The sequence below is a fragment of the Callithrix jacchus genome, chromosome 3 (assembly GCF_049354715.1).
Source record: "Callithrix jacchus isolate 240 chromosome 3, calJac240_pri, whole genome shotgun sequence".
Classification (NCBI taxonomy): domain Eukaryota; kingdom Metazoa; phylum Chordata; class Mammalia; order Primates; family Cebidae; genus Callithrix; species Callithrix jacchus.
The window spans coordinates 121,604,683-121,629,148 of NC_133504.1; the positions used below are offsets into that span (position 1 = coordinate 121,604,683).

The window sequence follows — 24,466 nt, forward strand, 5'->3', positions numbered from 1 at the left end:
ATAAAACTGGGATTGTATAGGCATGTTACTTGACAACCTACTTCTCTTACTCAAAATATATGAATATATAATATCTTTTCACGTTGCAGTAATCCATTCTTGCACAGCTATAAAGAAATGCAGAGACGGAGTAGCTAATAAAGAAAAGCTCGGCGCTGGGGCTCACATCTGTAATCCCAGCACTTTGGGAGGCTGAGGCAGGTAGATCACAAGATCAGGAGATGGAGACCATCCTGGCCAACATGGTGAAACTCTGTCTCTACTAAAAATACAAAAATTACCTGGGTGTGGTGGCACATGCCTGTAATCCCAGCTGCTCAGGAGGCTGAGGCATGAGAATTGCTTTAAACCAAGAGGCAGAGGTTGCAGTGGGCCAAGATCTCACCACTGCACTCCAACCTGGCGACAGAGCAAGACTCCATCTCAAAAAAAAAAAGAACTTATAAAGAAAAGGGGTTTAATTCACTCTAGATTCTGTTGCAGGGTATACAGGAAGCGTAGCAGCTTCTGCTTCTCCCTAGGCCTCATCAAGCTTCTAATCATGGTGGAAGGCAAAGGGGGAAAGAGGCATCTCAGATAGAAGGAGCAAGAGAAGGAGAGAGTGAGGGAGGAGGTGCTGCATACTTTGAAACACCCAGATCTCACGAGAGCTCACTCACTACCATGAGAATTGCACTAAGGGGATGGTGCTAAACCATTTATGAGAAATCCATTCCTGTGATCCAACCACCTCCCTCCACCTCCAACAGTGGAGAATACAATTTGACATGAAATTTGATGGGGACACAGATCCAAACCACATCACATGTATATATAAATTGATATAAATCAATCATCTGCATCATCATTTTCAGTGGCCCCATAGTTGATAGATTTTTCAAATTTTTTGCTCTTTTAGATGTATCCTAAACATCCTTGTACATATCTCTTGCACAATTATTTCCTTAGAATAAACCCAGAGATATACACAGTATGTTCTTTATATCCATCAGTTCTGCATCCATGGATACAACCAACCTCAAATCAAAAATATTCAGAAAAAAATTCCACAAATCTCCAAAAAGCAAAACTTGAATTTGCTGTGTGTATTATGTGTGCAAGTACTATGTTGAATCCATGCAAATGAAGTGATGTGTGTGCATTGTATAAGTATCATGAGTAATCTAGAGATTATTTAAAGTATACAAAAGAATATGTGTAGATTACATGCAAATACTATACTATTTTATATACTCTTATATAAAATAGAGATTTAAGCATCCATGGGTTTTGGTACCTGTGGGGTACTGAATTCCTCACTGATACTGAGGGGCGACTGTAATTGCTGGGTTTGCACATTTTCGAGAGTTAAAATGGTACCCTCCAAAAAAGACTGAACCAATTTTCATTCCTACTGAAAATATATGAAATTACTACATTGAGTACATATTATCACTCTTCCTCATCTTTGTCAGTCTTATAGGTTAAAAAAATTCTAATTTCAATTTTTATTTTTTTAATTACCAGAGAAGATAAACTCTTTTCCTGGATATTCCTTGACTCTCTGTTATTTTTCGTGAATTTCATGTTCATGTTCTTTGCCAATGTAGCTTTCGTGCGTGGATTTTCATTTATGTATATGTAAGAGTTCTTTTATACAGTATTAAGGATCTTATCCCTATTTATTATATCATTTTAGTTAATGGAGCTTTTGCTATCTAGATATTTTTAATTTTGTACAGAGTCAAATCTATCATCCTTTTCTTTTCCTTATAATTTTTGATTCCCAAATGAGATAAATGTTTACTTATATTTATCTATAAATATATAAATATGCATCTATCTTTTGATACTTTATATCTTTTTTAAAAAGTGTGATGTAATAAAGATCATATATAAAAAATTCAGACCTTTTATCAGGCTCAGTGGCTAAAGACTAAAAGCTTTTCCTCCGAAAGAGAAATAAGAAAAGGATATCCACTTTGACCACTTGTATTCAACATAGAATTGAAAGTTCTAGTCAGAGCAATTGACAAGAAAAAGAAATAAAAGTCATCCAAACTGGAAAGGAAGAAGTAAAATTGTTGCTGTTCACAGATGACATTATTTTATATGTAGAAACCTCCAAAGATTCCACCAAAAAAAAGGTGTTAGAATTATTAAACAAATTTAGCAATGGTGCAATATGGAAAATCAACACACAAAAGTTAGCAATTCTATACACTAACAATAAACAATCCAAAAAAGAAATTAAAAAAAAAAAACAATTCCATGTACAATAGCATCAAAAAGAATAAAATGCTTAGAAATAAACTTAACCAAGGAGATAAAAGGCATGAAAGCTGTAAAATATTGCTGAAAGAAAGTAGACACAAATTCAAAGACACCCTGCATTCATAGATTAGAAGATAATGTTGTTAAGATGTCAATAGTGGCCAAAGCAATCTACAGATTCAATGTAATCTCCATCAAAATCTCAATGACATTTTTAGCAGAAATTAAAAATCCATCCTAAAACTCATGTGGAATCTCAAAGGACCCAAAATAGTAAGAAAAAAAATCTTTAAAAAGACCAATGTGTAGATTTCACACTTTCTTGTTTCAAAAGTTACTTACTACAAAGCTACAGTAACCAAAACAGTGTTATAATGGCACACAGACAGACATTTAGACAAGTACAACAGAATAGAGTCCAGAAATCAACTCTGGCTATAAATGGCCAAATAATGTTCTACAAGAGTGCCAAGATCATTCAGTAGGAAACATGTGCTGAATAAACTGGATATCCATACATCAAATAGTAAAGTTGGACCCTTACCTTACACCATATACAAAAACTAGGCTGGATGCAGTGGCTCACACCTATAATCCTAGGACTTTGGGAGGCTGAGGTGGGTGGATCATCTGAGGTCAGGAGTTTGAGACCAGCCTGGCCAATATAGCGAAACCCTGTCTCTACTAAAAATACAAAAGTTAGCCAGGTGTGGTGGTGATGCCTATAATCCCAGCTACTTGGGAGGCTGAGGCAGGAGAAACACTTGAACCCAGGAAGCGGAGGTTGCAGTGAGTAGAGATGGCACCACTGCACGCCAGCCTGAGCCACAAGAGCAAAACTCCATCTCAAAACATACACACACACATATACAAACATAAAAATTAAGACTAGACCAAAGTCCTAAATGTAAAAGCTAAAACTAGAAAACTCTTAGAAAAAAATAGTGGCAAGTTTCATGACACTGGACTTGGTAATGATTTCTTGAATCTTACATGAAAAGCACAGACAACAAAAGAAAAAATAGTGTGCCTTATCAAAATTTAAAACTTCCATGCATCAAAAGACACTGTCAATAGCGTAAAAAGGCAACCTATAGAATGGGAGAAAATATTTGCAAATCATACATCTGATGGGGGTTAATATCAAGGATACATAAAAACCTACAACTCAGCATTAAAAAACAAATATTCCAATTTTAAAAATGAACAAAGGGCCAGAACAGACATTTCACCAAAGAAGACCCATAGGTGGCCAATAAGCACAAGAAAAGATACTCAGCACCACTAATTATTAGAGAAATGCAAATCAAAATCACAAAATGAGATACCAGGTCATACCTATGAAGAATGCTATTATTGGCTGGGCACAGTGACTCATACCTCTCAACCCAGCACTTTGGGAGAATTGCTTAAGGCCAGGAGTTTGAAACCAGCCTGGGCAACATAGTGAGACCCTGTTTCTATAAAAAATGATAAAAAAATAGTCAAGCATTGTAGCATGCATCTGTAGTCCTAGCTATTCTAGAGGCTGAGGCAGGAGGATCACTTGAGCCCAGGAGGTCAAGACTACAGTGAGCCATGACCATGTGACACCACTCCAGCCTGGGCAAAAGAGCAAGACCATGTCTCTTAAAAAAAATAATAAAAATAATTAGAGAAAAATTAAGATAGAAACTGTCAAGTTTTTGCAAGGATGTGTATAAATTAGAACCCTTATGCATTGCTGGTAGGAGTGTAAAATGGTGCAGCCACCATGGAAAACAGCATGGAAGGTCTCTATAAAATTAAACTTAGAATTACCATGTGATTCAACAATATCACTTCTAGGTATAGACCCCATAGAATTGAGAGAAGGGGGCGAGGTGTGGTGGCTCACACCTGTAATCCCAGCACTTTGGGAGGACAAGGCAGGTGTATTACCTAAGGTCAGGAGTTCAAGACCAGCCTGGCCAACATGGTGAAACCCTGTCTCTACTAAAAATACAAAAATTAACTGGGCATGGTGGTGGGCGCCTGTAATCTCAGCTACTTGGGAGGGTGAGGCAGGAGAATTGCTTGAATCCGGGAGGCAGAAGTTGCAGTCAGCCAAGATTGCTCTATTGCACTCCAGCCTGGATGACAAGAGCAAAACTCAAAAACATATATCTCTACAAAGACTTAAACTCAAATGTACATAGCCTCAGTATTCACAATAGCTAAAAGGCAGAAATAACCTACATATCCATCAATGGATAAGTGAATAAACAATATCTAGTATATACATACAATGGAATATTATTGACCCTTAAAAAAATGAAATTCTGACACATGCTACAATATTAATGAATTTTGAAAACACTATGCTAAGTAAAACAGGCCAGTCTCAAAATGCCAAATGTCGTATGATTCTACTCATATGAAGTACCTTGAGTAATCAAATTTATGAAGACAGAAAGTAGCATGGCAGTTGCCAGGGGCTAAGGGCTAGGGGCTTGAAGGAATGGAGAATTGGTTTTTAATGGGTACAGAGTTTCAATTTGGGAAGATGAAAAAGTCCTGGAGGTGGATGGCGGTGATAAGTGCACACAATGTGAATGTACTTGATGCCACTGAACTGTATACTTAAAAATGGCTAAAATGGTCAATTTTATGTCACATATATTTTACCACAAAAAAATTTAAACTGTATTTGCTATAAAAGTATCCAAACAATACAAAAATATATTCAGTAAACTTCTTTCGCTTTTTCTATCTAAATCTTTTATTCATCAGGTCTAATTTTGGTGTTAGGAATGAAGTGGCTCCAGCTTTAATCTTTCCTGGTCCCAAGATTATTATTTAAAAATCCCTTTTTGCCCCTACTGATTTAAAATTTCTGCTAGGTGTGGTAGCGCATGCCTGTAGACCCAGCTTCTTGGAGGCTGAGGCAGGAGGATGGCTTGAGTCCAAGAGTTCAAGCCTGCAGTGCACTGTGATTGTGCCTGGGAATAACCACTGCACTCCAGCCTGGGCAACAGAGGGAGATACTGTTGCTAAAAAAAAAAAAAAAAAAAAAAAAAAAAAAAACCTTAAAAAATTCTTCTTTCGTCCTATGCTAAATTATATACCTAATAGGTCCATTTCTAAACTTTCAATTTTGTTTTGTGTTTCCAATGGCCAATTTCTTCCTGCCTCTCACTTTATTTAAAGTATCAGATTTTATTTAAGGTATAATTTATATGCAGTAAAATGTACAGATCTTAAACAGTTCAATGAGTTATTGACAAATGCATATATCCACTTAGCACATATCACCATTAAGATAGAGAATATTTTTATCATCCCAGAAAGATGTCTTGTGCCCTAGTCAGTCTCCAACCACAAAAGCAAGGATTTTTCCGATTTCTTTCACCAATGACTAGTTTTAAAATTTCATATAAATGAAAAAATTAAGAATATACTATGTTGTGCCTGCTTTCTTTGATTCTGCACAAGTTTTTTTGCAGTTTATCTACTGAATGGTATAAATCACATCTTTATAATTCTTTGAATAATTAAGACTGTGACTTTTTTGGAGCTTCATTTTGGTCACTTCCTCTACTACATTAAATTTCAATTCATTAAATAAATACTGGCTGGGTGCAGTGGCTCCTGTCTGTAGTTGTAGCACTTTGGGAGGCTGAGGCAGGTGGATTACCTGAGGTCAGGAGTTCGAGACCAGTCTGGCCAACATGGTGAAGCCCTGTCTTTACTGAAAATACAAAAATCAGCTGGGCGTGGTGACAGGTGCCTGTAATCCCAGCTACTCAGGAGGCTGAGGCAGGGTAATCCCTTGAATCCCAGGGGAGGAGGTTACAGTGAGCCAAGATCATGTCACTTCACTCCAGCCTGGGTGAAAGAGTGAAACTCTCTCTCTCTCAAAAAAAAAAAAAAAAAATCAATACTGAATGATTAATATGGTGAGTAATAATTTACTTTGTGGTTTATTGTAATTATTGTCTTTTTTTTCTTTCTAATTTATGTTACCAGAATAGAAGTAGTGTTTTTCTTTATGATTCATTGGTTTTTACAGAGTTGGAAACCATCTACTTTCAGAATACCTAGTTTCAGAACATTTCCATTATCTCAAAAAGAAACCTCGTACCCATTTATAGTCACTCTTTATTCCTGTCCATAGCCTTAGGTAATCTTTTATCTACTTTCTGTCCCTTTAGAATTGTCTTTTCTGGATATCTCATATATGTGGAGTTATATAATATGTGTTCCTTTGTGTCTGGTGTCTTTCACTGAGCATAATGTTTTTGAAGTTCATACATATTGTAACTCAGATCCTTTTTATTGCTAAATAGTATTCCTTTATATGGCTACAGCACATTTCGTTTATCCAGTTGATGGGCATTTTGATTTTTTCTATTTATGGCTATTGTGAATAATGAGGTTATGAACATTTGAGTGTGAGTCTTTGTACAGATATATGTTTTTATTTCTCCTGGGTATATACTTAGGAGAACTGTTGGGTGATACGGTAACTCTATGTTTAACATTTTAAGAAACTGCCATCTGTTTCTCCAAAGTGGCTGCACTTTGGACAATTTTACATTCCCACTTACAAATGTATGAAAAGGTGTACTTTTAATCTCTCTGAAATGACAGCATAAATAGGACAAAACAAGGAATTTTCACCAAAAAGAAAGCATATTTTCCTTGGTTTGAGAGCTGGAGAGAAAGGGAGATGATTTTCTTCTCTGCTGCTTTTTGAATCCCTTATTTCCTGTTCCACAGCCTCCCTGGAGCTAGAGCAGGCATGAATGTGTTCAGCAATCAATGGAGTTAAAACCAACACTAACTTGCCAAGACCTCCCTCATTATGATGAAATACCCCTCCCTGTGCTCACACACACATACAAGCTCCATTTTTAAAACCACTGGTTAATTCTCATTAATACAAAGAGTCAAACACTTATCTTCCTCACCTTCTATTTTTTAATAGAGCATATATTTATTTCTCTATTATTGACAGTTCAGACTGCTACAAAAATGCTTTAACTAAAAAAAGGAACAATGCCTTCTACATTATTATATTCAAATATGAATTTAGAAAAAAGAGGACTGGAAGCATATTTAGTTTCTCTTGAACAGTTTCATATAACTGACAACATGAATTATATGACACAAAATCTATTCATTATTCTATCCATTCAAGATCAAATTGAGGTTTAAAGCAGACTAATGGCTGTCACATGAAGCTACTGTTTGTCAGTCTTCAGTGAACTCAAGCAAAAAACAAGGAAATTGGAAATGGACAACATAGTGAGTCAAAGAATATTCACATTGTGGGGAAACAGCTCCTGAAGAAAAGAGGCTTCTTGTGTGGAATTTGGCAGTGGTACAAGTTATTCAAGGAAACGCATGTTAGTGTTAAAAAGTTATTCTGTTATTTCATGGATGGGGTGGGTTGGAAACTATGTCATGTTCTATTTGCACCTATTTGCTTAGGTGCAAAACTTCACACCACTACCACATTATACTGTCAAATATTCTGGACTTAATAAAACAGGATGTATCCACTTTTCTTTTAGTCTATGTTGTAGTATGAATTGAGTAAGAAAAGAAGCAATATAAATAAAAGTCTATAAAAGAATTTCTCTCCTCATAGAGCCCCAAATGAATAATTTTCTCTATCTATTCTGTTCAGAGGGTCATATTTTCATTAACCATTAACCTATAGAACAAAAGAGAACCTATAGAACAAGAGAGTGGATCCTACTTTCAGAGGGGAGGGAGAAAATCTTGATTTTATTCAGAGATGCTTAATTCATTGAGAGAAATGAAGTGATAATAAAAGCAGAATGAGACTTTTCAGTCAATTCCGTGGAAGAAGAAGAAGACACACCCATTCCATGAGAGCGTGAAGGACGAAAGAGAACCGAAAAATATCCTGTCTGGGGAAGGATTTCCACCTTTCTTTCTTTTTTTTTTTTTGAGACTGAGTTTTGCTCTTGTTACCCAGGCTGGAGTGCAATGGCGAGATCTCGGCTCACCGCAACCTCCATCTCCTGGGTTCAGGCAATTCTCCTGCCTCGGCCTCCTGAGTAGCTGGGATTACAGGCACGTGCCACCATACCCAGCTAATTTTTCATATTTTTAGTAGAGACGGGGTTTCACCATGTTGACCAGGATGGTCTCGATCTCTTGACCTCGTGATCCACCCGCCTCGACCTCCCAAAGTGCTGGGATTATAGGTGTGAGCCACCGCGCCTGGCCAGATTTCCGCCTTTCTTAGCACCCAAGAAAAGACTAAGTCTAGGATTCTGTGGATTCCTTCTGCTTGAATTCCATAGTACAGTGGAATGGTCCAAAGATCACAGACTTTGGAAACAGATAAATCTACATTAGGCTGTAGGGTCTGGCTTTCCCTTGGTAAGCATTCTCTAAATGGTGGTTGTCTTAGTTTGAATCTCCTCAGAAGCAGACCCTGAGACAAGACTTCAAATGCAAGTAGTTACCTGGAAGGTAAAGAAAGCTGACAGGGAAGTGGGAACATGAGGTTGAAAAGGGAAGGCAGCTGACATAGATGTTTGATCAAGCCAGCTACACCTGTGGGCAATCTGAGTTGAATTCTAAAGAAACTCTAGGTACTACTGGAAAACATAAACCTTAGAGTCATCTCATCCAAGAGATGAAAGAACTGGCCTGCTTACGTACCAACTCCAGTTGGTCGTGAAGGGCTGCTCTTGGTGTCATTACTGTGGCAAAGGACCTCAAGCAAAGAATTGCAGAAGCCAACATCTGGAAGTCCAGCCAATGTGCACAGACGTGAAGGTGAGGAAATGTTGACAGGTTAGTTGCAGTGGTACAAAAAGAAAAAAGTAGAACATGCCCCTTTGGGGTACAGGGACCTCATCTTCTGTTGTTTTCGAGTGCTGTCAGATTTTAGGCACTCAATAAATGATGTGTTGACTAAATATGATAATTAATGAATGAAATGAGTTAGCTTTGAATTTTGGCACCATCTTTTGTGAAAAACCTCTTTCCTCACATATAGAAACGAATCCCATTCTACAAAATAATACATTAAAAAACCTAACATAGTACCTGACCCACAGCAGAGACTGAGTACATATAATGTTCTATAAATAACATTATATGTACAATCTATAAATAAAGATTTTTTTTCTTCTTTCCACCACGAAGTTCTCCTGTTTATTTTGCCCTTTCTGTTAAAGAAGCAAGGTGACAGTAGTATGTTGCAGTGCCTGAGTTCAGAAATTTGCAATAGGTGTTGGCCCACTGGAAGGGGTCTACATCTACTGTCCTTTTTAAAGGTCAAATTTATTGACCTTTGATAGTAATGCTTTCAAGAGAGTGCCAACAACTTATTTAATTGTAGACTTTGAGCCAAGAGCACCACCATGCAACTATGAATGCAGTCCTAAAGAATAACATTCGTTCTCTTAACCTTCCTCCTGCTGTCTTACACTTAGGTCAATGGCTGCCTTGTTTTTGCCCTGCTACTCAATAGCTGATACTCAGAAATAAAAATATAAAAAACAAACAAAAGCAAAAGCAAGCCATGAGAAAAAAGACTCTGCTATTTTCTGGCTTCTCATTCTCAAAAGTTTACTCACTCGCCTATTCCTTTAATTATCTATCTCAACAACCAACATGTGTATTTATTTCTGGAATGCAGCCAGATCCTGGGTCTGAATTCCAGCAGCTCATTTCCCAGTTTCTATGAGACAAGGCCTAAAAAATGTGAACCTCTCAGAGGACACACGCAAGATGATAAAAGCTTAAATTGTACCTATATGACTTCTTTCCTTAAAAATTTTAACTTTTCAAAAAAAAAGGGAAAGGCAATGGTTTTAGAGTCTAATTTTTCTTCTTACCTTCCTGAGCAAATGTGTGGCCCAGGACATGCTTTAATATACAAAGTGCTAGGCACTTTGACTAACCTAAAGAATGCTTATTTCCACTTAAATTGCTTAGGGTTTGACTCCAAATTCACGTCAATGATTTTTAAATTTTGAGATCTTTGGAATGCTAGGATCTGTCTGTACCAGGTTTCCAGGAACCAAGAATGGGTGAGAGATGAGGCCAATTGAGCCAAGACCCTAACAGGTAGCAACGGCTTTGAGGGTAACAACTGTGTGTGTAATTCCCAAGATCATGCCAAGAGAGTGTACTATTAGGAAAGCCAGAAAGTAGACCTTGCAGGGAAAGTGAATGCTAGTGACTGTGATGGAACCAGAGCAGACAGATGGAGCATGGACACAGCCAACTCAGCAGTAGATGAAGCTGGACGAGCAGAGCAGACGCACTGCATTGCTAACTAAACAAGGGCTAGAAAGGGAAAACAAAATAAGATAAAATATGGTGTAAGGAGCACTCCTTCATAAAACACCATCCTTTGTGGTGCCCAGTTCATTAACTGGGTCTCATCAGCATGTCGGGAGGCATGAACATAATGTGCCCCAGCGGATCATTGTTCTATTGGTTTGCAACTCATGTCTGATTTCCTCTTTTAGCTGGTTTCAGCCCCTGTTAGCTTTCAACTGTTTAATGCTCATCTAGTGTTTCTCCTTAGGTACCAGGCCTTGAGAGGTTGAAGTTTTGTCATGGCCTCTCCATGTGATGGGATAAACCCTGCCTAAGCAATCAGAGTGGTCAGAGCCTGGCAGAAGTAAAAAGCAGCAGGAAGCAGCACCTGGGAAGAAGTTGAACTCCCAGTGTTGATAGAACTAGATGTGCCCCCTTTTCACCAAGCAGGGTGCCTTACGGATGCCACCAAGTTGCTTGACGCTTGCACACAGTTCCTGCATTCTACTTTTTCTACCAGTTTATCGAGACATGGGGTAACATAAATGGAAGGGTTCTTTGGCATCACAAAATGACAATGCAGTTTTTACTTTAAAAGAAATCTTTCAGGTTGAAAGTTTAAAAGGTCTTAGATGTGCTCCTTATTAGTTTTATGACCTTCAGCAAGCTTCCAGTCTCTCCATCTATAAAATGGAAATAATAATAGGACTTCCCAGAGTTTTGTAATGCTTACATGAGCTAGTATGCCTATTACAGAGCAGGACCTCAGTCAAGTTACTCATAGTACAGTGACAACGGCAACCCAGCAAGTCTTGTCAATTTAGAGTGAAAAATAAGAGATCAACAGTTATGGGGTAGAGGGAAAAAACTCTCCCAACAGCAAAGAGAGTATTTACTGTTTCTTTGTGTACTGTTCCATAAGTTACAATGATGTTGACAGTCGTCTTTTGGAAGGCCCTGTCCTGTTGCAGACCCAGGAAGGGCCTTAGAAATGTACATAAGAGAGAGGAAGAAGGTGGCTTTAAGAGCCAGTACTAAAAACCTCCCAGAGTGTAAATACCTGCCATGGGTCTGTCCATTTCACCACAAATAGAGAAAGCCTCTCAGTGTGATATACCCTCACACCCTACATTTAAATCCAGTCCAAGCCTACAGGGCCTGATGTGATCTGAACTTGGTCTACCTTTCCATTTCTCATACCACTCTCTCTCTTGCTTACTGGACTCCAATAACACTTTCTTTTTGTTTCTAGAACTTTCTAAGACTCTCCTGTCTCAGCCCAACTTACAAACTTCTTTGCATGTCTGGCTTCTTATTTTTTATCAGATCTTGGCTCAAATGTCATCTCCTCAGAAAATCCTTCTCTAATTGCCATGTGGAATATTAAGGCCTCCTTCCCAGACCTCTATCTTACAGACATTATCACTCTGGAACATATTGTATTGGGTTTTTTTTCTTAATAGTACCTACCACAAGCCAGGTGCTGTGGCTCACGCCTGTAATCCCAGCACTTTGGGAGGCCCAGGTGGGCAGATAGTTCAAGACCAGCCTGGCCAAGATGGTAAAACCCCATCTCTACTAAAAATACAAAAATTAGCTGGGTGTGGTGGTGAGTGTCTGTAATCCCAGCTATTCGGGAGGCTGAGGCAGAGAATTGCTTGAACCTGGGAGGCAGAGGTTGGGAGGTTGCAGTGAGTTAAGATTGCGCCACTGCACTCTAGCCTGGGTGACAGAGCAAGACTCCAACTCAAAAAAAAAAAAAAAAAAAAAAATTACCACACCCTGAAATTATTGTATACAAAGATATTTATTGCCAGTCCCCTTCTGTTGGAATATAAGCTCTATGATGGCAAAGAATGACCTGTTCAGTGTTTCAGTGAGAGGTAGCAACTTCTGATGCCTTGGAAAGATGAGGAAACTGAGGTTCAGGAAGGCTGTTACTTGCCATGGTCATATAACCAGTAAAAGCTATGGTAGAAATAAAGTTTGTTTATTTCTACTCTGAGCCCTATATTGTCTGGGATGTGCACTTTTTTCTATGCTGGAAAACCTCACCTAAAAATTTTAAAAATGTATATATATATATACACACACACACACACATACATATATATACACACACATACATTCATACATACATATATATAACACACACATAACATAGAAATTACAAATATAAATTAATACACAAAGAGCATTCAAAAATAAAGATTTAGACCAGGCATGGTGATCTAATCACTCCTGTTATATCAGCACTTAGGGAGGTTGAGGCGGGCAGATCACTTGAGCTCAGGAGTTTGAAACCAGCCTGGGTGACACAGTGAAACCCCACCTCTGCAAAAATTTGCCGAGTGTGGTGGTGTGCACCTTCAGTCCCAGCTACTAGGGAGGCTGAGGTGAGAGGATCACCTGAGCTCAGGGAGGCCAAGGCTGTAATAAGCCATGATCACACCACCATACTCCAGCCTGGGTGACAGAGTGAGGCCTTATCTCAAAAAAAAAAAAAAAGAAAGAAAGAAAAAGATTTAAATAATATAATAAATCTCCAAGAAAAAAATACAGCTCAAAATGGAGAAGAAGAAAACAAATAAGATAATGAGGAATGAAAAAATGTAAGAGCAAATTCAGGCTCAGATGCCCAGGACAGTGTTCTGCACGTTGGTCTGCCAAGTTAGAAAAGCATCCTCTGAAGGCAGAAAAGAATCACTTCTATTCTACAAAGCAAGATCCACAGTGTACCAATGTAGCCTTTGTGGAGAAAGTCATTAGACGAGGGGGAGAAACAGTGCTTAGATTTAGTAGAGAATCTTCACCTCATTTTGTTTCATTGAGAAGTGCCTGGGATGTCAGAGCACAAGAGATGGATGGACTCCTGGGATGAACCAAGTTGGAGAACAAGGACTCTGCACTGCAGCCTTTTGGATAAGATGCTCACTGTTTGGAACTACATCAAAGGGAGAGATGTAGAAGAGTCTGTCCATGGATTAGTTAAGATCCAGCATGTCCTTTGAGGTTTTGCTTTTTTCAAAAATTGATAGAAAGTCTCTCATTATGCCTCTCCAATCACACTGTGGGCCCACTAAAATGAGATGAATATTTCTTAAATTAAACTGTGTCCCCTGCATAGGAGGCAAAGCCTTGGGAATCCATTAGCTGTGGAAGAAAGCAGAGTTCTTGCTGATGCTAAGACCCATTTGGCACAGCATGTCAGCATGCTGCTTGAATAAAAGTTATTTCCAACAGCTTTAATAGGAAATATCAAAATTAATTTGTGTCTAAAAATGTATAAGACTTTAACTAAAATTCAGTTAATTTTTAAAGGCTGAAAAGTTAAAGAGAAACATGAGTTTCCTTTTTTTCCCAATCCAATTAAATTCAACAGACATTTACCAAACATTATGTATGTGCATATGAAAGACATGGTCCAACTTAACCTGCTTGCCTTATGTTTTTAAACAAGTTTTTATAGTAACCTGTGTGGACACTGGCCTAGATAGCTTCTAACAAAGATTTTTAACAAGATCCTTTCTAATATTTATCTACCTCTTTATTCATTTACATTTACATTTTCATAATTGTTATGCATAGTTTAAGCACTATGAATAATAAAAAGAAAAGAAGTAAAGGAAACAGGGAAGGAGGGAGAGGAGAAAAGGAATCAATGAAGGATCTTTAGGTCTGGAAGGTAACAGTCTAACAGGGGAGCTAGGATTCATAGAAAAGTATCTGTAGTCCCAGCTACTCGGGAGGCTGAGACAGGAGAATCACTTGAACCAAGGAGGCGGAGATTGCAGTGAGCCAAGATCGTGCCACTGCAATCCAGCCTGGCGACAGAGCGAGACTCTTGTCTCAAAAAAAAAAAAAAAAAGAAAGAAAGAAAGAAAAAGAAAAAGTATAAAGGGCACAATAAGAGAAAGCAATTACTTCCTTACTGGCTGGGGCTTTACACACACACAGATACACACATACACTCAATTTGCTAAGATTGAAACCATCTCAGCAAATAAGTAAACTTTTCTGTATCTTAGTTTTCTCTCTCTGTGTAAAGAAAGTTATTACATGATTGCCAATATTTCCTATAGCTGTAAAATCCTGTAAGTCATTTAACGTTTATTGAACATTTGCTATGTGTAAATGAGAAGGATTTTGCTAAGAGAAGAAGGATATATAGCATGAGCAAAACCCATTTGGCCTTAACATGGACAATTTATTAGCAGGATGCCAAATGCAAACAACTACCTATATATACCTGTATAATAAAACCACTGGGGAGATAAGAGGCAAGAAGAATGAATGCAAATGCAGGGCAAAGATGGATTAAACAATGAGGGAAGAAACAAATTAGTCGAAGAGCAGCAGAGAGATGAGGCTACCCTGGTAGGAAGGGCAAAGGATGTTAAAAGGAAAAAGCAAGAAAGGTAAAAAGTCAGAAAAGATTGGCTATTTTAAAAGGTCAGAATAACAAGCTGATCTAATGTGGTAGTTGGAAGGAGATAAAAAAGATGACTTTGGGTCATAACCAGATCCAGGTTTTGGGGAACTGCCTAAAAATCCATTTCAAATTGAACTCAGGACTGTGGCTGAAGAAGTGGTAAAATGAGCCTTAAGCCCCTCCCCCTCACCTCCATAGACAAAGAATAGAAAGCTGTTGATGAAATAGAGTTACTGAGTCAAGTCTTGATGGACAAAGAGGCTAAGATTTGGATTAATAGGAAAAGGATGGTGGTATCGCAGGTGGAAGAAGCAGTTTTGGAGAAGGAGGGGTGACAGTGTGGATGATGGAACTACCAAGATTTATAATGAGATGGCACAGAGATAGTCCAGTGAGAACACAGATACCTCCCAGGGGAGTAGAAATCGGAAATATAAGCACTGATGGAGGAGCACTTTGATCAGCACATTGCTGAGTGTTGATGATGTAAGAGACAGAAGAGACCAGGGCAGTGGCTTACCTTTAAATTTGAAGTCCACTTTGAAAAGCACAAAGAAATACCTCTAAGGTGAAGACACCATGAACATACTTGCCAAGAACAGCAGGTGACCCCTTATTTTAAGGGTCTTGGACTACTTAAAGGATTTGACTGAGCAGTAGTCAGACCTATTTTATGGGATCTTATTGGACTATGTATTAAAAAAAATTTTCCCCAAATAGATGTAAAAACTTATATAACAAAGGATCAATCCCATATTTCACCAGATAATAGCTCTAGAATCTAGTCAGAGCCCAATTTTCAGTAGGCAATGGAGACTGAATAGTGTAGGGTGTGAAGGGCATGGACTCTGGAACCAGAATACATGAGTTCAAATCCTGACTACATCACCTAGTAGCTATGAGAGCTTCAGCAAGTTACTCAAATTAATTCTGGGTCCATGTCCCACATAATACATTGGGATAAGAGTATTACCCTCTCCGTGAAGTTGTGGAAATTAAATGGGTGAACACATGTAGCTTTCACGGAATAGAGCCTGGAACATCATAAGCACTAAGTGCCAGCAGTTTCTGCTGCTGTTGTTTATTGTTGTTACTCAGTTTATGAGCCCTGGTAGCAGGTGCATCCCCTCTGCAGGTGGAACTGCTTTTCTGAGCCACAATACAGAGTAAGTGAATCATAATAAAATCATGCCACCACTTCCTGGACTATTGAATTACCTGAGCATCCAGTTATAATGATAATTTTTTTAAAAGTTACCTTTCTTTTTGAAGTTCACAGATTACAGAGGCTCTTTCCACAACTCCACCTTTCCTTTTCAAGGATATTAAATCCCAAAGAAAGCAATTCAAAAATGATTTCTCCTATTGTTACCCTTTGTAGATCCTTTATGCCTATTCATTCTCCTGCCTCATTGATATCTAAAGAAAAATGATACTTCATTTATTATATTGTTGTCCATAACCTGGCAGTTTATAGCTGCTTTGTATAATGTGTACGTGCCTTTCACATGTGTGACTCAATGTGTACTATCCCTTCCCTTCTCCTACAATGGAAGGTCGCCCTAACTTGGGAGAATAGTGGACATCTGGTTAGCAGTATATGAGCTAATGTGCATTTTTTTTTCATTGTCTTAGAGAGAAGATCTAGTATAGGCATGATCAGCCAACACATTTCACTTTAGTCTCATCCCTGGTACTGCCTTAATTATGTGGACTTCTACCAATGCTCAAATGCCTGGTGGTAGGCAAAATAATGGCCTGTCTCCTCTAAGATGTCCAAATTCTAATCCCTGAAACCTGTGACTGTGTTATGTTATATAGCAAAGGTGAATTAAGGTTGCAAATACAATTAAGGCTATTAACCAGCTGATTTGAAAATAGGGAGATTATCCAGGATTATTCTGGTAGGACCAAGGTACTCACAAGCATTCTTAAAAGTGAAAGAGGAGGAAGAATCAGAGGCCAGCTGCAAGGTTAGAAGGACTCAACCTGTTGTTGCAGATTTTGAAGATGGAAGAAGGGGACCATGAGCCAGGGAATGTGGGCAGCCTCTAGAAGCTGTACAGGGCAAGAAAACACATTCTCCCCTAAAGCCTCCAGAAAGGATCACAGCCCTGCTGACACACTGACTTTAGCTCAATGAGACCTGCGTGAGATGTGTGACCTACAGAACTGCAAGTTGTGTTGTTTTTAAACCATAAGTTTGAAGTAATTTGTTATAGTGGCAATAGAAAACCAATACCTGCCCAAAGTGGAGGTCTGCCCAGCATCCTCATCGGTGCTCTGTTTTATCTTTTGCTTATTAATTCAATAAAAGTTATTGAGTGCCTACTGTGTGCCAGGCACTGTGTTAGATCCTGAAAATGCAAAATGAGTAAGACACAGCCATGCCCTTTCATTTACTTGACAAATATTTGTGTACCTAGGCTCTGGTTTAGATGTGGTAGAGATGAAAGAAAAAAAAAAAAATCCCTGCCCTAAAAAGGCTCACAGGCTTCTGAGAAGGCCATCAACAGAAATAAAATTTTATGATTCAATGTCATATGTGCATAATATAAGAATATAGAAGGGAGACCACTGAACTCAACTTGGGTGACATCAGGAAAACCTGAGAGAGAAGAAGAAATTGAGCTTAAATGAGTTTGCCAGACAGACAAAGTCGGGGAAGATGCTCAAGAGCTTTGGAACAATGTGACTCTTGGAACACAGCAAGTGCAAATGAGAAACAATTTAAATTTTTTACCTCATTTTAGTTACCTTACATTAAAGTTACCTGCCACTCTCCTTGCCTTGAAATAGAAAGAGTCACATATGATGTGGCTACCATATTGGACAGAGCATATTGGACCAGATTGGATCCTTGAAAGAAAGGAGATTGCTTTCTCTTTTCCCTCTTTCCCACTTCTTATTGACTAGAAAGCAGATATGGCGGCAAGTCACTTGGACCATGCAGATGAGATATCACTCCAGGATGGAAGTAACAAATAGAAGGAACTTGGGTCCCTGATACCACAGAGCCATCTTTAGGTTTGGCTTACGCTCAGATCATTATGTCAAAGATATAAATTCCTATATTAAGTTATTGTTATTTTGGATCTTTTTACAGTAGCCAGACCCATCTCCTACTACAAATGTCTGCTAGAATAATGAAAAGCAATAATCATAATCTTTGCTAAGATTTTTTTTGGAATTCCTTCTACATATTGGGTACTAGGCTAAATGCATGGTTGCATTTAAACACACCCTGTTAAAGTAGATAGTAGGATAGCCCCATTCTGCAGGTAAAATGGAGGCTTAGAGAAGCTGGCTCATTAGTGGCAGGATGAGATCTTTCTGACATCAAACTGTCAGATACTGTAGTCTATAAATACAGAATATTTTATCATTAAGGGCCAGGTAAATTGTGTACAACTAGACTTTATAATGCTGAGACAATATTTATATTCATTATAGAATTCTCAGCTGTTATGCAGCAACTGTGCCCTCTTTCTTCCGGCAAAAAGAACCTCAAATGATTCAAACAGTGGGCAACTATTCCTTGACTTGAGGAAAAGTAGGTCCTTATCGCAGAACCCATGAAAGAAATCCTAATCAATCTGTATTAATCACTGGCATTTTTTGCCAGTTATTGGCCTAAAGATAGCCAGAGGGTACAGTTCTGATTAATGAGATGTAAGCAAATATCTAATGAGAAATAAAAAGTCAAAAACTTGTCTGGAATGAAGATGCAATGCTGGAGGTGTGGCATCCATCACGCAACCATGAAGACAAAGCCAACATATAAGAATGGCAGAGTGGAGAGATAAGTGGGATCCTTGATCACATTATTGAGCTGCCGCCCTCCTTGCCTGGAAAATCTACCTTCAAACTACTTATAATACGAGAAAAACCCCAATTTAATGAGGTTTGTTTTGAATTTTTTATAAATTCAAAATTTATAAGTCTGGTTTTGAATTTTTTACAGGGGGAAAACTTCCTAACTGACACACACATACGCACATCCTTTTGTTTTCCTTAAGAAAGTTAAGGAAAAGTCATACAACTTACAATGGTGTCCTGTGCATTCGTGGCTTACCTCCATGAAACCCAGTTCTCACTGGCTCAACCACAGTAAAAATTACTTTAGTAATTTGAAAAATAACCTTTTGGAGTTATATCTTGGGATATGAAAAAATAACGTGAACAGATAACAGAGCTCAAATGCAATCCATATGACCTTGTTCCCATCCTCAAACTAAAAACTTTTTCTCCCTTAATTACAAATGTTTCTTGATGAATGTACATGTGTGGAAAGCCATTACAATCTATTGTACCTGACTAGTAAATATTCTAAAATTTAAAAGGAAATATTATAACAAGTAATGTTGAGCTATTGTTTAAGAGAAAAATAGAAATATTAACCCTACTGCATAAAAATTTCATTGGTATGACTACTCACACCAAAAGATAAATGAAGAATTGAGGTATGCTGCAGGACGACGAAGGTTTAAAAGGGATTTAAATATACAGATAAATAGGAGAGGCAGAAATGTTTTGATCTTGAGTTATACTAAAAGCTGATTTAATTTTCCTTTCTGAGTATGGGGGCGGGGAAAGCAACACATGATATTTATGCAATCTATTATCCAGAATTATAAGCAAATTTAATATATTTTTAGATGCTATTTTCAGTTAAAGAGAGAAAAAGCAGATATTTTTCTATGCACAAATATATACTATGCTACCATCTTAACCATGTTATTAATCTTTAATCTGATTTATAACTGAAAAGCTCATGTGATAACTGATTGTATGTGATTCATTCACAAAAAAAGAAGATTATCCATCAAATAGGCACATTTTTCTTGGGATTTCACAGAATAAATGAGCTAGACACATTTTTCTTTCAAATACCAGGCAATCCAAAATATTTGCAGATAATCAGAAAGGCATGGAACAGCAAATTAAGCTACATTAAGGCAGTTCTCAATATTTTGCATTTTTGACAAATCTGACAAGTTGAAAAAAACAATTTGAATAAAGGCAATATTAGAAAAAATAACATACCTTAGAGATGATTAATGGTTCTCCGTGCTCCAGGCCACCTTTCAGAGTAAAACCCCAGGGAGCTCCTCCCTCCAGGAATGCCTCCAGATAAATGTACCTTCCCTTGGGGGCCGTGTTAGGGTTTAATGTGGCGCTAGGCTTATGGAAGTTTTCAGTGGTCCTCATCATGCCAAACACATGATCCCTCAAGTTAAATGTAAAAGGCCTGAAGCAAATTCAGGCAAGCAGTGCTTCTATAGCACAAGTTGTCCCATCCTTCAGTATATTCAATAGCCAAAAGAGAGGTTTGCAGAAGCAAATTCTTCCATACATAAAATGTTCTTCCAAGCTGAACTCCAAGATGCTGAACCAGAGGGAATTTTCACTTCAACATTTCTGAATGTAAATCCTCCTCCAGGAATTCTGAGTTCTCACTGAAGCCCCCAAGTGGTATACATCTCTACTTGGTTTGTGAAAACTTCCTTCAGTGGCACCCTGAAGATTGCTGTTTTGAGCTTTTATTTCATACACACACATACACACACTAAAACTACTTCTGCCTATTTTACGGAGAAAATTAAAAGCATCTTACAATACAGTAAGAAAATTACAAATACTCAAAGGAATACCTCATTTTTGATTGATTATCAACCCTTTCTTCTCTCGGAGTGAAATTTACCATTATAATAGCCTCCTCCCTCCCCAGAAGTAGCTTAAAAAGAAAGAAAGCACTTACTATGCTTCGGCTCACTTCAGAATTTTCTAACTTGTCCCAAAGAGACAGAGAAGCTGTGCTAAAACTTTTTACTTCTTTTTTTCCAGCAATAAGTTAAAAGTTCTTTTTCTTAGGAGAGAAAGAAAGTTTTTGCAGGATGTAGAGAAAATGAAAAAAGCATGGTAAATTAATCCTCAATGGAAAAAATATGAAGGAGGCAGCTCAGTTCTTTTCTTTGGTATTTTCAGTGATGATCAGCCACCGTTGCTGCTGCCACAGCCACTTGCCTCCTCTGAGAGAAAGAGTAAGGAAGTTAGAGGAACATGGATTAAGGCAAAGTGAGGCACTGCAACCTTTCTGCACAGTAAGCACTGCCATGCAGAATTCAGTTCACCACAATGACCTGACAATCCAAACAGTCTTACAGCTGATAACACGTAGAAAGTTAAAAATACTATACAGATGGCTAATTACTAAGGGATAGAAAATAGTTCCTAGAATAACCCCGCCTCGTACCAATTAAAGGAGAATTTCAGCGAGTGAGACACAGGCATTTGTGTTTTTAAAAATCCTCCAGGCAATTCTGCTGTGCAGCTGAATTTGAGAAGCAATGCCTAAGTGATTTGGTTAAACATTTAAGTACGTGTCAAGGTGATGGCACAAGGGCTTTATTTTTTTCATTACAAGAAAATACTACCAAGTATAACAGATGAAAAGGGACTTTCCAATCAAATTTCTGCTTGTTTGACTCAATAAAAACGGGAGGCAGGCTTTCTTCTTTCCAGGTTTTCATTGTTATCTAGTCCAAGATTGTTATCTACTCTTTACATGAAAAGAAATCCATAATGCCTTGTGGGTAAGTATGAGGGACTCGGGAAGAAATGTTGTTCTGATTTCAGTTTATCAATGTAACTTTGTAATAATGTTACATAAAATTTAACATTCACATTTGTTATTAAAAATTTGAACAGTAGAAGATAACTACATCTAACCTAGAAGCCTCAGCTATTTAGTTATTGGAACAGATTAGAATGATTTCCAAGGAATAGATGTACTAAAAGATTTTTCTGTTTAAAAGTATGGGATAATGAGAATTAAGTTGAAACTGAATTTAAACACTACTGTGGGGCTTGATAACAATTTGATTCTGGTGTTTGTACTTATCATTAATGAAGGTTGATACAGAAAAGCAGGTATATGATATTAAACTAGATGATATTTAATTTACAACACTGGACAGGTGTTGTTTGATTTTCAGTAGTAACTTCACTGAAGGGCTTGAAGACAAAAAAAAGTAAAATCTCCTGTAATGGTAGTATGTGAGTGGAGACATAAGGAAACCTAAGGTATACCAAGTGAAAATATGTGGTAAAAGTTGGCTGACTCTTCAGGGTTATTCATGCAATTTTTACTGTGGTTTTCTTTTATAGCTTAATTTGTAAATTAGAATAAATGGAGAAATACTAGCTTTTCTTTCACTTCAAAAAAAAAAAATAGGTATTTTAAATAAAATTCCTAGGTAAATAAACAGCTTTTTCCCAAAAAATTATTTTTTGAGGCTCTTATGTTGCTCCTAATATATTTTGTAAAAACTGGGATTTTACAGAATCCACATTTATTATTAAAAGTAACAAAGCTATACAAAATTTCATTTAGACAGGAAGCATAAGTTCAAGAGATCTATTGTACAGCATGGTGGCTACAGTTATAACAATGTATTTATATTTGGAAATTGCTAAGATTAGATTTTAAGTGCTCTCACCATACAAACAAAAAATTAGTAGTGAAGCAATAGATATGTTAATTCCTTGATTTATCCATTTTACAAAGTATACTTATATCAAAACATCATGTGGTACAGCATAAGTATATATAATTTTTATTTATCAATTTAAAAAATAATAAAAAAGTAAATGAAGCTAAAAGCAAAAGGCAAAGGAAATAAAGAGATAAGAGATGAAGACTATGAACCCAGTGCTTGTAAACTGATGAAACCTCTATTTTAGATTATCACCAAAAATATTGAAGAAACAAATACATAACCAAAATTGATATGTAATCTGAAAAATGTGTAAAGCTTCATATTGTGGACATTCGGTATAGCAGCTGATAGACCAAGGTTGGAAGAACTTTTTACCTTCATCTTCCACTGATCCGATTCAAAGAATGTTAAAGGTGCAAGAGACAATCCTCCCACACCCTTGATTTTAGAGGTATGGACACAGAGGTCACCAGAAGGTTAAATGATCTGACCAGCGTCATCCTGCAAGCAACATAAGCAGGCATGACATTCAAATCTTCAGATGTTTAGGAATCTCAGCTTAAGTCAGGTGTATTGCATAGTTTATGGTGAAAAGACAACTTTCTTTTGATATAGCATTACTAATTCATAAAGAGAACTTCTGTTAGGATATGTGATTTGGGGCAAACTCTTAATTACAGAATGCAGTCAGCCTCTCCTCCCCAAGGAGAGAAAGGCAACCCTATTGTATCAAGATGCTGACAGTGTAAAGGTTAGGATTCTCGCTGAGAACAGCATAGGATTTAGGCTTTCTGATAGAGGACTTCTTTTTTGCCCATTCAGCATCTCTCTAGGAAACCACTTCTTCCTTGATTGTGTGGTGCTGGTGGGCTGCCCCATCCCTGGCTCCAGGGTAGACGTAATAACCCAGAAGTTAACCACCCCCTGGCTCAAATAATTGGGATGTGGATGGGCATGTGACTTAAGTGTGACCAATGTTATAACCAGAAATTTTATTAGTCCTATCACAAAAAGGGCATTTTCTCCTATGGGCTGCCAGGTTGGTAGATAAAATTTTGGAGTTGCCAGAAGTCATCTTTTTTTCTTTTTGAGACAGGGTCTTGCTTTGTTTCCCCAGGCTGGAGTGCAGTGTGTGATCATGGCCCACTGCAGCCTCAACTTCCTGGGCTCAAGCAGTCCTCCCATCTCAGCCCCACGAGTAGCTGGGACTACAGGTATATGCCATCATGCCGGGCTAATTAAAAAAAATTTTCTGTAGAGACAGGGTCTCACTCTGTTGCCCAGGCTGGTCTCAAACTCCTGGGCTGAAGTGATCCTCCCGCCTTAGCCTCCCAATGTCCTGAGATTACAGGTGTGGGCTGCCATGCCCCAGCTGGAAGTCATCTTTGAAATCTCATGCCTGAGAAGGAAATCAGCTCTGAGAAAAGCAAAGGGAGACAGTTCTGGTGATACCATTGAGCCTTGTGCCCAATTGTACCTTACTTAAGCTGGCAATTCTCAAGCTTTTTGGTTTCAGGACCCCTTGCAATCTAAAAAATTATTGAAGACTCCAAAGAAGTTTTATTCATTTTATATCAATCAATATTTTCTATATTAGAAAATAGAAAAGAACCTGTTAAAATACTTATATATGCATTAAAAGCAATGATAAATCCTTTACACATTAAAGTAACTAAGACATTAATATTTTTATGAAAAATAATTACATTGTCTCAAACAAAAAATATTACCAAGAAGAGTGGCACTGTTTCACACATTTGCAACTCTCTTTAATGGCTGGGTTAGTAGAAGATGGTTGGATTCTACTATCTGCTTCTGCATTCAATTTGTTCGATGTCACATGGCATATAGCCACTGGAAAATTTCACTATACATTTTTGAGACAGAAAGTGGAAAAGGCAAACAATGTCTTAGTATTATTATGAAAGTGTTTTTGACCTTGAGGATCCTTCCCCTTCCAAGTTCCCATGGGGTCATAAAACTGGTAATTGTAGGAGTGGGC

At 37.7% G+C, this 24,466-nt stretch overlaps 1 protein-coding gene across 2 annotated transcripts in view; it reads right to left on the reverse strand.

Annotated features, from left to right (window-relative positions):
* SHROOM3 (shroom family member 3) overlaps positions 1 to 24,466 on the reverse strand; it is a 371,721-nt gene that overhangs the window by 338,039 nt on the left and 9,216 nt on the right. The window contains exon 3 of one of the 2 annotated variants that reach the window (XM_078367044.1): positions 20,724 to 20,994. Coding sequence is in view for 1 of the 2 variants with exons in the window: in XM_035293492.3 (XP_035149383.3) it covers positions 20,009 to 20,176 (168 nt within the window). In the remaining variant the exon portion in view is untranslated. Of the gene's footprint in view, positions 1 to 20,008; positions 20,995 to 24,466 lie in introns of both variants that reach the window. The other variant, XM_035293492.3, reaches the window with a different exon arrangement.